The 16,718-nt window shown below is 36.4% G+C and overlaps 1 protein-coding gene across 51 annotated transcripts in view; it reads left to right on the forward strand.

Annotated features, from left to right (window-relative positions):
- LRRFIP2 (LRR binding FLII interacting protein 2) overlaps positions 1–16,718 on the forward strand; it is a 109,154-nt gene that overhangs the window by 10,790 nt on the left and 81,646 nt on the right. For all 51 annotated transcript variants that reach the window (XM_003363140.5, XM_001489140.7, XM_003363141.5 and 48 more), the window contains 1 exon segment: positions 9,449–9,592. In XM_003363140.5, coding sequence (XP_003363188.1) covers positions 9,503–9,592 — 90 coding nt within the window. In that variant the 5' untranslated portion in view covers positions 9,449–9,502.

Consider the following 16,718-nt stretch of genomic DNA (forward strand, 5'->3'; position numbering starts at 1 on the left):
ATGGAAGGTTTGATGGGCCAGGCCAGACCTGGGCGTGGCATATATCACTTTTGCCCATATTCCATTGTCTAGAACTCAGTCACGTGGCTGCACTTGACTGCAAGGAAGGTTGTGAAATGCAGCATAGCTGTGGACAGAAAAGGGAAGTGACTGATGAACAGTGAGCTGGTCTCTGCTATAGAATGTATCCTTAAGGACTATCTTGTTTGGTTTTGAAAAACTGAATAGCAAGTAGAAACTTAGCTGTGAAAGGAAAGGTCCATATTGCCACTATTAAACGAAGGCTCCCAGGAGAAGATAAGCTGAACGTAGTCTTCCTTGAGCCCTTTCGGGTAAGTCCTTGGGAAAATTTGTTAGTAGGTCCTGGGAAACCATAAGACTCGCCATAGTCAGGGCATCTGGCAGAGCTAAAATCTTTACAAGGTACTAAATATCTAGAAGAAATATGGTTTGGGGAGTACACTGCTCTTTCTCAGCTCATCATCCTCTAGCTCTCAGGAATAGGTAAAAGCAAAATACTTCTGTGGTGTGAAATAAGTCCTCAGCCAATCTAGCCAACAGGAGAAGGGACAGCAGGAACTTCAACATGGGGTCAAGACAAACTACATTCAGATCAAAACCTGGACCAGGCTTACCTCATATTACAAAGAAGTCTCAAAGGCTGTGGGGGTTTTGGTGATGACAGCCCTCTATTGTGTCTCTTTGCTTCAATCTGTAGCTTTCTTTCTGGGATATTTATCATCCTGCCGGGGATTGATCCCCTTTGCCCCCTTCTGTGTTGGATTTATTTTCTCTATGCTAAGTTTCCTCTCTCTTGATTTTCTCTTTTATTTGATGAAATATATCTTCTAGTGGCTTATTGACAAAGGGTGTAAAGAGGTAAAGTTTTGAGACCTTGCGTGTCTGAAACTGTCTTTAATAATCAAGTATGAGAATAGAATGGTTTGACTGGGCATAGGCTGCTTAGAGGTTGTCTGTAATTTTCCTTGAGGAATTTTTCTGAAATTACTTTGGGAAGACTGAAGCCATTCTAATTGTTAATCTTTTATACGTGACCTGATTTTTCCACCCCTGGAAGCTTGTAAAATCATCCTTGTCCTCAGTGTTTGAAATTCACTATGATAATTCACTATCAGATTCCTTGGTGTGGATTCAAAATTTATGTTGTGCATTCTGTAGGTCCTTTCAATCTGGCAACTCATTTCCTTAACCTCTGGAAAGTTACTAATGATTTCTTTCTCTGTTTGTGTGTGGGGGGCGGGTAGGGAGTGGTGGATGAGCAGGTATGGGAATGGGGAGGGTTAATTTTTCTTTATTTTTATAAAAAGGAGCCACCAAATGTTGGTATTAGGTCTTTTATGAGCATAAGTAATGTATGCAATGTGGAACTCTTTGCACGTGTCATTAGATTAGAGTGGCACTTGGATTAGATACTCTGACAGCTGTGCTGTCGGCTCTCTTCTCTAGTCATTCCCTCATGAATGTTGTACTCATATTGCATTATATCTTGTTGACTTCTTCCTTTTATGGGCCTGGTTGGTATCTTGCCTACCATTTCAGGGCAATACTTTGCCCTTTCTATTTAAGACAAGTTTAAGCTACACAAACCTGACCAACATGGCTTAAGAGAGGGAAAATGTTGGCATCTTCCTTTCTGCTATAAAAAGTACCTCATGTCACTACTATTTTTTCCCCTATTGAGTGAGCTACATGGATGGAAGGAATCATAGAGAAGGTCTTCAGGGAAACCTGAAAATTTAGGAGAATTTTGCTGCAGTAATTAGAACCTGCAGACTTGAAAATTGATGGTTTTTCCAGGACTTTATAGAGGACATTAATGGTTGCTTCTTTGTTCTAAGTTTGACCTGTTGATTTGAGTCAGAGTTTTAATTTTATAACATTTTTAAGGTTAATCCAGTGGTGCACCTTCTGTTTAAAATTAGCAATGTGTTTTTCATTTACTTATAATTCCATTATGTCTATAAGAGTCATGGTTAATCTGAAATCTGTTAGAAAATTATGGTTTTACCAGAGATGACCGACGTAAATTTTTATAGTCCTACCTTGCAATTGCTCTGACAGACTAAATGAATCTTTCTCCCTTATCAGCTTATTAATATAGTTTCAAAGTTGATTATTCTTATAAGTTTATATTTTCATGCTGTGAAATAGCCTGATAATTATAGCTTTTAGTTTAAATCATTTTTTGATAAGGTGACTATCAACAGTGTATAAAGCTTAAGAAAAAGGAATTTTTTTAACATATTGCCCTTGTTCATTGTTCATATGTACAAAGTGTTACATATTTGCAATCATACTTTACATGCCATTTTGTCAGCTTTTTGTACCCCATAGGCATGATATCAAACTTGTCTCTGTCTTTGTTTGCTTCCAATGAGTTTTTTTTTTTTTTAAAGATTTTATTTTTCCTTTTTCTCCCCAAAGGCCCCCGGTACATAGTTGTATATTCTTCAGTTGTGGGTCCTTCCAGCTGTGGCATGTGGGACGCTGCCTCAGCGTGGCTTGATGAGCAGTGCCATGTCCGCGCCCAGGACTTGAACCGATGAAACACTGGGCCGCCTGCAGCGGAGTGCACGAACTTAACCACTTGGCCACGGGGCCAGCCCCCCAATGAGTTTTTTAATGCCACAATTTATTATATCATGTTGACTGACCTTGACTTAAGGCTATTGTTGTCAGTTTGGGTCATTTTCAGTTTTGTGTTTTGTTTTTACTATAGATTAAAAAAAATTAAAATAATCATATTTATTCTTGTAATTTTTTCTTTTGTTGTGTTATGTTCTACATTTTATTTTTGTTACTATTAGAACACAGTTAACATGAATATTGTCAGTAGAGTTCATCTCTCATCAGGAGAACCTAAGGTCTAAGGCTAATTTAAATTCTTTTTCCTTTGGGACTTAGTTCTGGTCGCTTCTATTTTATTATTAATAACAGAGGTTAGTTACATGCATCTATCTTGTTACTTTTTATTTTCATTTCTTTTGGGGGAGGCAGTATTTCAGCAATAATTCCATATACCTCAGAAAGCAAACACACTTGTACAGTTCAGTAAGAGGATTTCCAGTTCTTTTTAGTGTTGCTACGTATCTAGTTAATTGGAAATAGTGAAAAATGCCTTCCTACTAAGAATGTAGTTCTGGTATTGGATTATATTTGTGTTTGAAAATGTACAATGCTCCACCCACCTGCCCACGCATCCATGGCTCAACTAAGATTAACTTTAGCCAGGGGATTTACTTCTGAGTTTTACTTTACTATCTTCTCTTTTGCTATTGTGATTTCAGATCTTTTGTGTTTTTTTCATGTCACTGATACCATACGTTTCTGAAGCATTTTACAGTTTATAGAGACTTTTATATCCATTTGATCTTTAACATGACCTCAGTGATGTAGGTAGGAATACATTTAATAAAAGAATAGCAAGACTTCTTCATTGAAAATCACAGGGACCGGCCCTGTGGCCGAGTGGTTAAGTTTGCGCGTTCCACTACGGTAGCCCAGGGTTTTGTTGGTTTGGATCCTGGGTGCAGACGTGGCATCACTCGTCAGGCCACATTGAGGCGGTGTCTTACGTCCCACAACTAGAAGGACCCACAACTAAAATATACAACTATGCACTGGAGGGATTTGGGGAGAAAAAGCAGAAAGGAAAAAAAAGAGAATCACAAAACATTGTGGAATGAAATTAAAGAAGATCTAAATAAATGGAAAGACATCCCATGTTCATGAATTGGAATCATAATATTCTTAAGATGGCACTATTCCCCAAATTGATCTGTAGATTTAGTGTTATCTGTATCAAAATCCCAGCTCCCTCTTTTTTTTTTTTTTTTTTGCAGAAATTGACGCTCTGGTCCTAAAATTTGTATGGAAATGTAAGGGACTCACAGTAGCCAATACAATCTTAAAGAAGAACAAAGTTGAAGGACTCATTCTTCCCAATTTTAAAACTTAACATGTAACTACAGTAATCAAGACAGTGTGATACTGGCGTAAGGATATATGTATAGATCAATGGAATATAATTGAAGGTTCAGAAATAAACCAATAGTTTTTTTTTTGGTGAGAAAGATTTGCCCTGAACTAATATCCATTTCCAGTCTTCCCCTTTTTCTGCTTAAGGAAGATTAGCCCCAAGCTAACATCTCTGCCAATCTTCCTCTGTTTTTTGTGTATGGGATGCCTCCACAGCATGGCTGATGAACGGAGTAGGTCCGCACCTGGGATCTGAACCCGTGAACCTGGGCCATTGAAGTGGAGCATGCAGAACTTTAACCACTTGGCCACAGGGCCGGCCCCTCAACCATTACTTTTATGGTCAGTTTTTCAACAAGGGTGCCAAGGCAATTTAATGGGGTAAAAAATAGTCTTTTTAACAAATGTTGGTTGGGACAGGTAGATATCCATATGCAAAAGAATGAAGTTGGATCCCTGTCTCACACCATATATAAAAACTAACTCAAAATGGATCATAGACCTAAAAGTAAGAGCTAAAACTCTAAAACTCTTAGAAGAAATCATAGGAGTAAATCTTTGTCACCTTGGGATAAGCAGTACTTTCTTATATATGATACCAAGTGAAGCAACGAAAGAAAAAATAGATAAGTTGTGCTTCAGAGAACACCATTAAGAAAGGATTTGTAGAAATAGCGTAAGTATCTTCTCTGTGATGTCTTTACTGTTCTTATTTTCCCATTATAGTCTTTTGCTTATTTACAAGGCAATGGTTATTATGTATGTAGTGCCTTACAAATTCTCCGTATGTATTTATTGAAAAGGGAAAAATTAAAGGTATATGATATATTTTATTTTATAAAAAATTCTTAATTTTAGAACCTCCTTCATATTAATTATGTTAAAAATCATATCTTTATTGCATGCATTCCTATTTCTCCCTTATTTTTGGTTTTATCTTTGCTCTTTGCTACCTGAGCTTCTATCGTTAATCCTAATACTTCTGTTCTTTTCCTTTTTTCTGCTTTGTTTCACATTTTTAAGTCTGACCTATCCTCAGCAATTGTAATTTTCTCTCTCCCTTCCTTTCATTCTCTGAATGTATGTCCATACATTTCTGAGATATTTTAAAAGGTATAGGGAAAGGAGGCCATTTGACTGGTACTAGAAAATGATTTACTTCGTAGGGCATACTGAGAATGCAGTTGTTTGTAAGAAGGTCTCTTCCTGATTTGGGCTCCACACAGTTGATAAAATAGTATTATAAATCATGTTGAACATACAGCCCATTGGAGTTCATTTATCAGATAACATCGTTAGCAAGGAAGGAAGTGCACCACTGGCATGTCATCTTATGAAAAGAGGAAATAGAAAGATTATCAGTTGTGTTGGGTGTATAAAAATAGTATATATTAAAAATATGAGACTTTAAAAAATGTTTTTGGTAATTCTTAGGACTACTGAATGTGAAAGTAGATGTGATTATACAAGTTCTCATTGTATAATCAGTTCTCATTGTATAAATACCTTTATAGGCATTATATTTGATAAAATATGAATTTAAGTTAACCATTATAGGTTTTTTTTTTTTTTTAAAGATTGCCACCTGAGCTAACAACTGTTGCCAATCTTCTTTTTTTTTTTTCTGCTTTTTCTCCCCAAATCCCCCCAGTACATAGTTGTATATTTTAGTTGTGGGTCTTTCTAGTTGTGGCATATGGGATGGCCACCTCAACGTGGCTTGATGAGCAGTGCCATGTCCATGCCCAGGATCCGAACCAGCAAAACCCTGGGCCACCATAGCGTAGCAGGCGAGCTTAACCACTGGGCCACCGGGCCGGCCCCCATTATAGGTTTTAATACTCTCCTGAGATTTAGTTTGTGTTCAACATCTACCTTTCCTTGTTCTGCCAGGTCCTCCAGTTTTGCCTCATATATATGTTTTCATTTTTTACTTTGTCTCAACTTCTAGATTATTTTTTATTCTTTCTGTAGGTTCTGTTAATAATTTATTCATTTTCTGTAATGGTCTCATTCAGATATTTGCAGGATTGATGTCTTTAACTGTAATTCATACCTTCCTTACATTCTTCCTTCCTTCTTTTTTCCCCTCCTCACCCTTGACCTTCCCCCTCCTCTGTTTTTTTCTCTTCTAGTCCAGGAATTTGGGCCATTCTCTCCATTGCCCATAATTTTTGTAACGTATACATCACTGTTGGTTTGTTCCATACTGTGATTACCTCTGCCTTCCTTTTCTGTTTCAAATCAATACTTTTAATTGCAGTTCCCAGTTTCCATTACTTTTGTTCATTTAATCATCTACCTTTCTCAACTACTTTTTTCCAATGCCTTATTATAAAATTTTCAAATATATAGAAAAGTTGAAAGAGTTCTGTGAACACGTGTGCCTACCACTTGTATTTCACTATTAATATTCTGCCATACTTTATCACCTATGTGTCCTTTCATCTATTCTTTTTTTTTTTCTGCATGCGTTTCAAAATAAGTAGCAGATATCAGTACACTTCAACCCTAAATATTTCAGCATGTGCATCATCGACTAGAGTTCGGTATTCATTTAGAGATCTTTTTCTTTTGAGGTGAAATTTACATAGAAAGATATACACAGATCTTAAGTGTACCATTTAATGACCTCTATCTTCTGTTTCCTTCTAAGTCAATTGTGTTCTACTAAGGGGATGAACACTTATTATTAGTCCACACTCTCAAAACTTGTGTATTCATTTGGATTTTCAAAAGTAGACTTTTAATATCACAAAGTACCTTACAGATTTCTTCTTTTTTATTTTTATTTTTGTTATGTAAATGTGCTACACAGTATAATGATTATAGTTACAGGCATTTTAATTTTTTCCACATTGTTTCATGCTTCAGCAAAAATTCTTAGCATAGCTAATAATATCACATAATGCATGCTGAAGGACATAACTTGGGAATATTTTTGTTTAGTTAAAAGTATGAAATTGTAAAGAAAGGTAAGGATTGCCCTTTTGTCAACTTCATAAGCTAAATATACCAAAGAGATAATTGAAGACAGTTTAAACATTGATGAAGTGCTTTATAGTTTATTAAGTGCTTGCATTTGTCTCCACTCATTTGAGCCTCACCTTAACCATGTTAGATAGTTGGGACAGTTGTTCTTTCTGTTGCTTAGATGAAGAAACCAAGGCTTAGGCAACGTGAAGGGCAACACGGCAGTTGGTAGTGCAAACAGTTGCACTCAGATCCTCTCACTTTAAATTTTGCCCATGTCAACAACTGCAATCACACTAAGTCTTTAGTTCCAGATATTGATATTAGCCTATGAATAACTACCAACTGTTTTATCATGCAGACTAGTGTTAACTGTAATGACGACTCTGATGCAAAGACTTATGCCAATGTTTTGAGTTCTCCATTAGATATAAGGGAACTGCAATGATCAGGATTCAGACAGAGATAAGTCTGCTGTATTTAGAATGTGACACACTGCTATTACGCACACATTCTGTTCTCACAAAAGCGAACAGTATCATGATTGAAGTGCCACTTCATGTGCAAAATGCCTATTTTTCAGAAATGTATTATATGAGAAGCTCATTGGAGAAGGAAAGCCTTATTAATGTATCTGTCTATTTTGGAAGGTTTGTTTTCACAACATCCTGAAGGTACTTCCTTTCTTTCCCTTAGGTAGACAAATACTAAATGTTTTTGTCTCCTGCTTCTGTGAAATGTCTTTCAGTGTGTCTTTGGAAAGCTGTCTGAAGGACAAATATTTCATGATACCACAGTGCATCAGCTAAATTGTCACATCAGTCTGAAAAGAAACTTTATATGACATGTTACTTTTTCTCAGTAGGTGACTGATATTTGTATTCCATTACTATTAAGTAACTGAATGGTCTTTAAAATGATGCTGAGGATGAGGATAATAGGAGACTTCTTTTTTTTCCTTTTTTAAAGATTTTATTTTTCCTTTTTCTTCCCAAAGCCCCCTGGTACATAGTTGTATATATTTAGTTGTGGGTGCTGCTAGTTGTGGCATGTGGGAGGCTGCCTCAGCATGGCCCAATGAGCCGTGCCGTGTCTGTGCCCAGGATCCAAACCAGTGAAACCCTGGGCTGCTGAAGCAGAGTGCGCAAACTTAACCACTCGGCCACTGGGCCGGCCCAATAGGAGACTTCTGAAAAAACTCTTCTGTGCTTTTCAGAAATTGTCCTGATTTGTGGCTGATATATATTCTTTTTTTTCCGTTTCCATTTAAATGAATCCCTTATCATATCCAGATATATTTTCTGTGGCAGAGTAATAAACTTTCATCAGTCTTCATTCTGATTGACAGTCATAACAAGCTATGTGGGAATAAAAAATGGTGTCAGATAAGATGGGAATGGCCTGCATTTTCATTGGTAAAAGCTTTTTTGAAAGAGTGAATTGATGAAGTGGTTCTGTTTTGTTTTGTCCGAATCAAGTAAATTCCAATACATTAGTAATTTGTAGTTTTAATATAGTTCATTCTATTCGGACAAACTTACCTGAGAATTCCTTTGTGATTCACAATGTAATGAAATTTTGCCAGTTTATTTTGTTAAAACTAGGAAAAAGTTTTTTAAGTTAATGAGTATTTCGATAAATGAGCTGCACTTCTCAGGAATGTGTATAGGAGTGAGGGAGGTCATACAAATTGGGATTCATTCTCATGAGAATCTTTAATTTCAATTTCCACACGTTAGAAAGTGTACATGGTCTTTATCATCCTTGTTGTTTGGTCCCGGTAGATGAGTTTTTCTTCTCTCTGTTGTAAAAATATGTCTATTTCATAGTAATAGATATATTCTTAATCATTGGCCTATGTCAGTTTTGTTCATCACTTTGTCTTCGGCACCTCCCGTAATACCTGGCAATAGCAGTCACTCAGGTATTTGTTGCATGGACAGTCTTGGTTCTTGTTAATTGCAGAATAATAAACTTTTGTTTGTTCTTTTGTGTGGTAATGATTTAATTGGAATATTTTCTTAAATTACACCGAAAAGCCAAGTTACCTTTGTAGCTTTAAAGATCTATATTAAAATTTCTTGAACATATTCTCTCAAATCTTTAAGCTGATGACTTTTCTGAAATGTTTTTCACTCAGAATGGAAATAAATTTTAGAAAGAGCTGTAGTAATTTTAAACTGTTAAGTAGAATTACTGCTGACTGCAGTTTTCTGAGGCTAATATTATAAGACATCTCAGAGGTTGCTGTGGGTAGCATGGTAAAAAGAGTTAGGATTGTTAGTAATTAGCATACATTTAAATATTCTAAAATTTATTGGAATAATCTGATAGTAGGAAAAAACATTTGGTGACTCATTTCTTTAATTTATAATTAAATACATAAATATAATTTTGTTGAAAGTTAATATATAAATGAGCATAAAAATTGCACAAATAGAAACACCCTAAATTATTCTGTTTCTGTTTATTTCAGGGCTGAAAACAGTGAAATCACTTTTAATAGTTAAAAGACTGTTGAGAAGACAAGATGGGGACTCCTGGTTCTGGAAGGAAAAGGACACCCATGAAAGACCGATTTTCTGCAGAAGATGAAGCTTTGAGTAACATTGCCAGAGAGGTGTGTCTGGCAAACCCCCTCTTAACGCTGATTTGTGCAGATGAGAATGTTGTAAAAATGCTGGAGGGAGATATATATATGTAGACAATCATTCATTGAGGTAGTTTCAGAATGCTTACTATGAATAAAGTGTTATTATATGGCCTTTAAAATACTGTATTAGGATAAAATGTAGTTAACCATCTCTTTACTTGGGTATCTATTCAACTTATCTAAAATTAATCTTTCATTTTATTTTTGTGGATTATTTGAGTTCGAAGTACTTGTCCAAATGTATTGAAATTTATAATTAATCTTCAGCATTGAAACTTAAAGTAATTAGAATGTTGAAGATATGAAAGCTATTGTAGAAATGCTTGTTGGGCATCCAGTTAATGTTTTCCAGGAGACATTGTACAAATGTTGACAAAAACAATCCTTATTCGACATCTGCTTAGATTCAGTGTTTAAGCTATCTTTTGAAATATTGCAGTGGAATTTTTATGTTTAACTTTTAGCTAGTAACAGAGCTTCTGGAGTAGTTTGTTTCAGTTTGTTGACAACTCAGAAAAAAGAAAAAAAAGGAAAGGAGTGTCACCTGTTGAATCACTGGCAACATTTCCTGTTGCATATTGGAAATTTAAGATAGCTCCCAGCTGTGATTTCTTCCTGAGGTGCCAGCTTTGTTTCAGACTCTCTCTCTGCAGTTGCAGACCTGACCATAAGCTAATCTAGTACAAGAATTGCTTAGAGTGTTATTAGATTATATTCTTTTGGTGAGAATTATTCCCTCATCACTTCCTCTTTGTTATTCTTAGTAAATAACTCATTTAGGACTAGTGCTGTTTCCTTTTGACATATTACACAGTCTTTTTTTGATCCAGCTCATAGTTAGGTTTTTCCTCTTATAAGCTACTCAGTTAGCTTTTGAGTTAGAAGTCACATTCTGTAGGAGGATGTTTGAAGCAAAGTAAAGTTATGCAAAAACTGGTGACAAAATTGTGATATTACTTTAACAAAATTGCTTTAACAAAAATCAGTGAGATATTTTTAGATAAAAAGTTAAAAATTCAAATACTTAAAAATGAAACAGTATATACTACTTTACAGCAATCTTAAGTATTTGCATGAATGAAGCATTTTAGAAGCCACGTAGTTTTAGTTGAAAATTGAAACTACTCAAACTGTTTACTTCCAAAATTAGAAGGATTTATCCAGATTTCTAGAAGGAGAGAAAATACTAGCACCTCTAGGCTCTTTTTATACTGTCATTAAGTATTTGAATTTTTCTTTGCACGTGATCCTTCATTTACAAAATCAGGGGTAGCATTCTAAATCTAACACTTTAGCACTTACTACGTGACAAATACTGTTGTAAGTATTTAAAATGCATTGGGTCTGGCCCAGTGGCGCAGTGGTTAAGTTCATGCGCTCCGCTTCGGTGGCCTGGGGTTTGCCAGTTTGGATCCCAGGCGCAGACCTATGCACTGCTTAGCAAGCCATGCTGTGGCAGGTGTCCCATATATAAAATGGAGGAAGATGGGCACAGATGTTAGCTCAGGGCCAGTCTTCCTCAGCAAAAAGAGGAGGATTGGTGGCAGATGTTAGCTCAGGGCTAATCTTCCTCAAAAAAAAAAAAAAAAAAAAATACATTAATTAATTTAATCCTCACAAAATTCTGATTGGTTTTATTATTATCTCCATTTTACAGATGAAGAAACCATTGCAGGAAAAATTAAGTAACTTCCCTAAGGTTACACAGCTAGGAAATAGCAGAGCTTAGAGTCAAACACGTGAAGCTGGCTCCAAAGTATGAGCATTTAACCACTCACTATGCTATACTGTTTCTCAGTCTTTTCCAACTTCCCCATTAATAGCTTGTTTTTCTATAAGTTTTCATAATTTTGAAAACACTTTCACATCTTGATTTCTCACAATAATCTTATAAATTAGGTAAGATAGGTATTATTATTAGCCGTATTTACAGATAAGGAAACAGATGAAGCTGAGAGATAAATGTCTAAAAGGTATCAGAACTGGGGCTCAGATTCAGCTATTTAAAGCCACTGTTCCTTTTGCTGTACCATACTACCTCCCAAAGAGGTGGGCTTTGGAGACTTACAAGTATGGCTTTGATTTCTGGCTCTTGTAGTTGCTTGTTGAGTAACTTTTTCAAGTAACTATTCTGGGCTTCAGTTTCCTCATCTGAAAAATGGGAAGAATACTGTCTTCCCGTCTTGCAGGGCTGTTGTGATGATTAAAGGAAATAATGCATGTAAACCTCAGCATAATGTTAAGCTTGCAGTAGGCTATTTTATTGCTGATTAATAAGTTGAAATAGTGAGAATAAAGGTAAAATAGTCTTTTTTGTTAGAAGAAATTTATTAAGATAGGTGTTCTAAAACATGATTGATCATCAGAATCTCCCAGGCAACTTTTTCAGTGTATAGATTCCCAGGTCTTACCTCATACTTGCTAAATCTGAATCTATGGGTGTTCAGCTCAGAAATCTGTATTTTTTTTGGTGAGGAAGATTGGCCCTAAGCTAATATCTGTTGCTAATCTTCCTCTTTTTTTCCCCCCTCCCCAAAGCCCCAGTACATAATTGTGTGTGATAGTTGTAAGTCCTTCTAGTTCTTCTCTGTGGGATGCCACCACAGCATGGCTTGATGAGCAGTGTGTAGGTCTGCACCTAGGATCTGAATTGGTGACCCCTGGGCTGCCAAAGTGGAGGGTACAAACTTAACCACTATGCCACCGGGCTGACCCCAGAAATCTGTATTTAAATACACATACAAACACTCTCTCTCTCCTTCCCAAGGGATTTTGATAGCCAGTCAGGCTTGGGAACCATGAATCAAAATACACAGAGGATCCTATCCTGGATGGTCATTTTTTTCTTCTTATTGAGATATAATTGACACATAACATTATATTAGTTTCATATGTACAACACAATGATTTGATATTTGTATATATTGCACAATGATTACCAAAATAAGTCTCGTTAACATCCATCACCACACGTTACAAAATTTTTTTTTTGTGATTAGAACTTTTAAGATATAATCTCTTAACAACTTTCAAATATACTGCATGGTATTAGTAACCTTAGTCAACATACTGTACATTATATTCCCAGGATTTGTTTATTTTATAACAGGAAATTTGTACCTTTTGACCACCTTCACCCATTTTGCCCATCCTTCACTTCCGGCCTCTGGCAGCCACCAGCCTGTTCTCTGTATCTCTGTAACCGAGTTTAATCCAGTTATTATATTAGAAGTTATAATAATAAAAGCTTTTATTATAAAAGGATATAAAAAGTCAATATTTCAAGTTTTTATTTCTGTCTTCAGAGTTCTATATATGAATATGTCAACTTTAATAACCTGGTCAAAAGACTGAGCCTTAACCTAAAATATGAAAGAGCCAGTTTTTACTGTTAAGATTCAAGACTTTATTTGATGATACATGCCTAATGTGGGATGAAATAGTTTTAAAACTTTAGAGGAAATACGTTTAGCTGTTTGAAGAATTCTTTCATATGTTCCTTGTGATTCTTTTTCTTTCCTTTAAAGTTTCCATAGCCAATTCTTAATTGTCCATTCAAACATTGGATGGTTAGCATTCACAGATAGTCTCTAATCCTTATTTTCTCCAGTGAGATTATCCCTTTCACAAAAAAACATTGCCTTAATTTAGGAACAAACGAAAACTAACAGAGCCCCTGTAAGACTTAAAAAGGACAAAAAGCGGGGCCGGCTCTGTGGCCGAGTGGTTAAGTTTGCACATTCCGCTTCAGCAGCCTAGGGTTTCACCAGTTCAAATCCTGGGCGCAGACGTGGCACCGGTCATCAAGCCATGCTGAGGCGGCATCCCACATGCCACAACTAGAAGGATCCACAACTAAAAATACATAACTAGATACCAGGGGGCTTTGGGGAGAAAAAGGAAAAATAAAATCTTTAAAAAAAAGAAAAAGGACGAAAAGCTTAATCTTTATTTTTTAATTTTTAGGTTAAATCTTAAGAGTTTGATTCATCTTTCCTCACTTTAAGTTGTTTTTTGAAGTAGACAGGGAATGGCACAAATAAAGAAAAATAAACTTTTTCCTCCTGCTTACTATCTGTTCATTTTTCCATGCTTCTCATTTGGCCCCAAATCAAGCAAGTAGAGGGAATGAGGAGGAATAGGAACAAAAGGCATGAATATGTTCCACAAACTGGGTAATTTTTATGCTAAAATACGCAACTGAGTGAATTTTAAAAAATTGTAGTAAAATACATGCAACATAAAATTTACCATCTTACCATTTTTAAGTGTACAGTTCTATGGCCTTAAGACATTCACATTGTTGTGCAACCATCATCACCATCTATCTCCAGAACGCTTTTCACTTTGTAAAACCTGAGTGCATTTTTAAAAGATATTGAAATGTTTTAAGATTGCTGCATGAGAACGGAATGTGGATGGATTTAGATGCCCCATAATGTCTGTAATAGACATGTTGCTGCTTTGCTGGGGGAGCATGGGCTGTCACAGGCCTCAGAAGAGCTCAGAGGAGCAGATGTCGGAAGGGTTCACCATGTAGTCCTCTAGGGCATCAGAAGATCAATCTGAATTACCTTTCTAGCTTATTTGGCTTTGGTTGTTCCACGTGTTTGGGGGAAATGCAATTGGAGAGTTGACTTTCAGTAAAAATTACCTGAAAACATAGAGTGTATCAAATTTCGGACACTTAGGCAGCTAGCCTCTCAAAGGGACAAAGATGAGGGTAGAATGAAAGCCAGTTATGGTGTCTTACCACAGTCAGTTTGGTGAAAGTTGTAACGAGTGTTCCTATGAGAAGAAATTGAAGCCTCTTGAAGAGTTTGCAAAGTCTTTTAAGGTATTACTGAAGCCTGGAATATTACTGTTTTCCTAGTTTTAGAGTTGAAATCATGAAGAAAACATGTTTTATGCACACTCTTCAAGTGGAGGTCATCAGAATATTGTTTATTTTTGACCTGATGATCTGAGAGTCCTTCCAGGTCTACAATTCTGTGATTTCTTTTGAGATCCAGTACCCAAAGAATTCATGGTCATAATGTGTAGATCTCTTAAATGTAAAGAATCAATGACAAGCATAGAAACTGATCCTCTTTTATAGGAGTTTGAACACTCCATTTGCTGGATTCTGAGACTCCTACGTGGAGCAGAATTTACATGTATGAATATTTATTTAGTGTGCAAACCTACCTCTAATAAGGAAGAAAGAAAGCTCTATGGCTGTTTAACGTTTGCAACTTCTAGAATTAAAGATTTCCCTTTTTTTTTCTCCTCTAAGCCCCAGTACGTAGTTACATACTCTAGTTGTAAGTCCTTCTAGTTCTTCTATATGAGCCACTGCCACAGCATGCCTGCTGACAGATGAGTGGTGTAGTTCTGTGCCCAGGAACTGAACCTAGGCCACTGAAGCAGAGTGTGCCAAACTATAACTACTAGGCCATCAGGGCTGGCTCCAGAATTCATTTTTTTTTTAATTTATTTTTTTGAGGAAGACTACCCCTGAGCCAACATCTGCTGCCAATCCTCCTCCCCTTGCTGAGTAAGACCGGCCCTGAGCCAACATCCACACCCATCCTCCTCCACCCTATATGTGGGACACCTACCACAGCATGGCTTGCCAAGTGGTGCTATGTCCACACCCGGGATCTGAACAGTGAACCCTGGGCTGCCAAAGCGGGACGTGCGCACCCAACCACTGTGCCACCAGGCCGGCCCCAGAATTCATGTTTTAAAATAGCTTTATTGAGATATAATGCACCCATTTGAAGTGTACAATTCACTGTTTTTTGGTATATTACACTGTTAATTTTTTAAGTTGTGGTTAACATATTTATAACAAAATTTGTCATTTTAACCTTTTTTTGCTGAAGAAGATTTGCCCTGAACTAACATCTGTGCCAGTCTTCCTCTATTTTTGGTATGTGGGTCACTGCCGCAACATGGCTGACGAGTGGGGTAGGTCCACACCTGGGATCTGAACCCATGAACCTGGGCTGCCGAAGCGGAGTGCGCCAAACTTAACTACTGTGTCATGGGACCAGCCCCATTTTGACCTTTTTTAAGTCTACAATTCAGTGGCATTAATTACATTCACAATGTTGTGTAACCATCACGACTATGTGTTTCTAAAATCACCCCAGACAGAAATTCTGTAACCAGTAAGCAATAACTCACCACCCTCCCTCTCTGAGTCCCTGCTAACCTCTAATCTACCTTGTGTCTCTATGAATTTTCTAATTCTAGATACTTCATGTAAGTGGAATTATGCAATATTTGTCCTTTTGTGTCTGGCTATATGTCTTCAAGAGGTGTAGCATGTATCAGAATTTCATTCCTCTTTTTTTTCCTTTTAAATAACTTCATTCCTTTTTTATGGCTGAATAATATTCCTTTATATGTGTGTGTGTGTGTGTGTGTGTGTGTGTGTGTATACACACACACACACACACACTACATTTTTTTAAATCTATTTATCTGTTGGTGGATACTTGGTTGGATTTCATTTTGCTGCCTAAGAGAGGTAACAGCCATTCCAGGTATCTAGTAATGAGAACCAGAAGTTTGTGGTTTTTGATTACGGATTAGCAGCCTGAGAAGGAGGATGCAAAGGGAAGAATTGTGCTTAGTTTAGAAGATACTGTCTATTATTATTGTTTTGTGGAATGATAATCATAATAGCTTGATAGAGCTAGTGATCTTCTCATAGTTATTTTGCTATTTTATTTGAGTAGTTTATTCATTTTTAGGCCATGGCAAATTAAGGATAAAAAACTTTTGGCAAGGATAGCGGTTTTTAAAAATGCAAAGAATTACTATAATCAGCAATAATTATGGATGTTAATACCATCTTTCATTTAAGAATAGGTTTTTTTTTTTTTTTTTTAAACCATGTGTTTTGAATGTCTTTCATTCAGTAAATGTTTATTGAGCCTCTGCTCTCTGCAGGTGCTGTGTTAGCGACAGAGGATATGGAGTGGACAGATCTAACATTGTCATTTCCTTATGGAGCTTAGATTCTAGAGGGGAAAACAGACACTAAACAGATAATTACGTAATGGACTAATTTTTTGATTTTCAGCTCATATTTTTTCTTCAA

This window comes from Equus caballus, chromosome 16, assembly GCF_041296265.1.
Source record: "Equus caballus isolate H_3958 breed thoroughbred chromosome 16, TB-T2T, whole genome shotgun sequence".
Classification (NCBI taxonomy): Eukaryota; Metazoa; Chordata; class Mammalia; order Perissodactyla; family Equidae; genus Equus; species Equus caballus.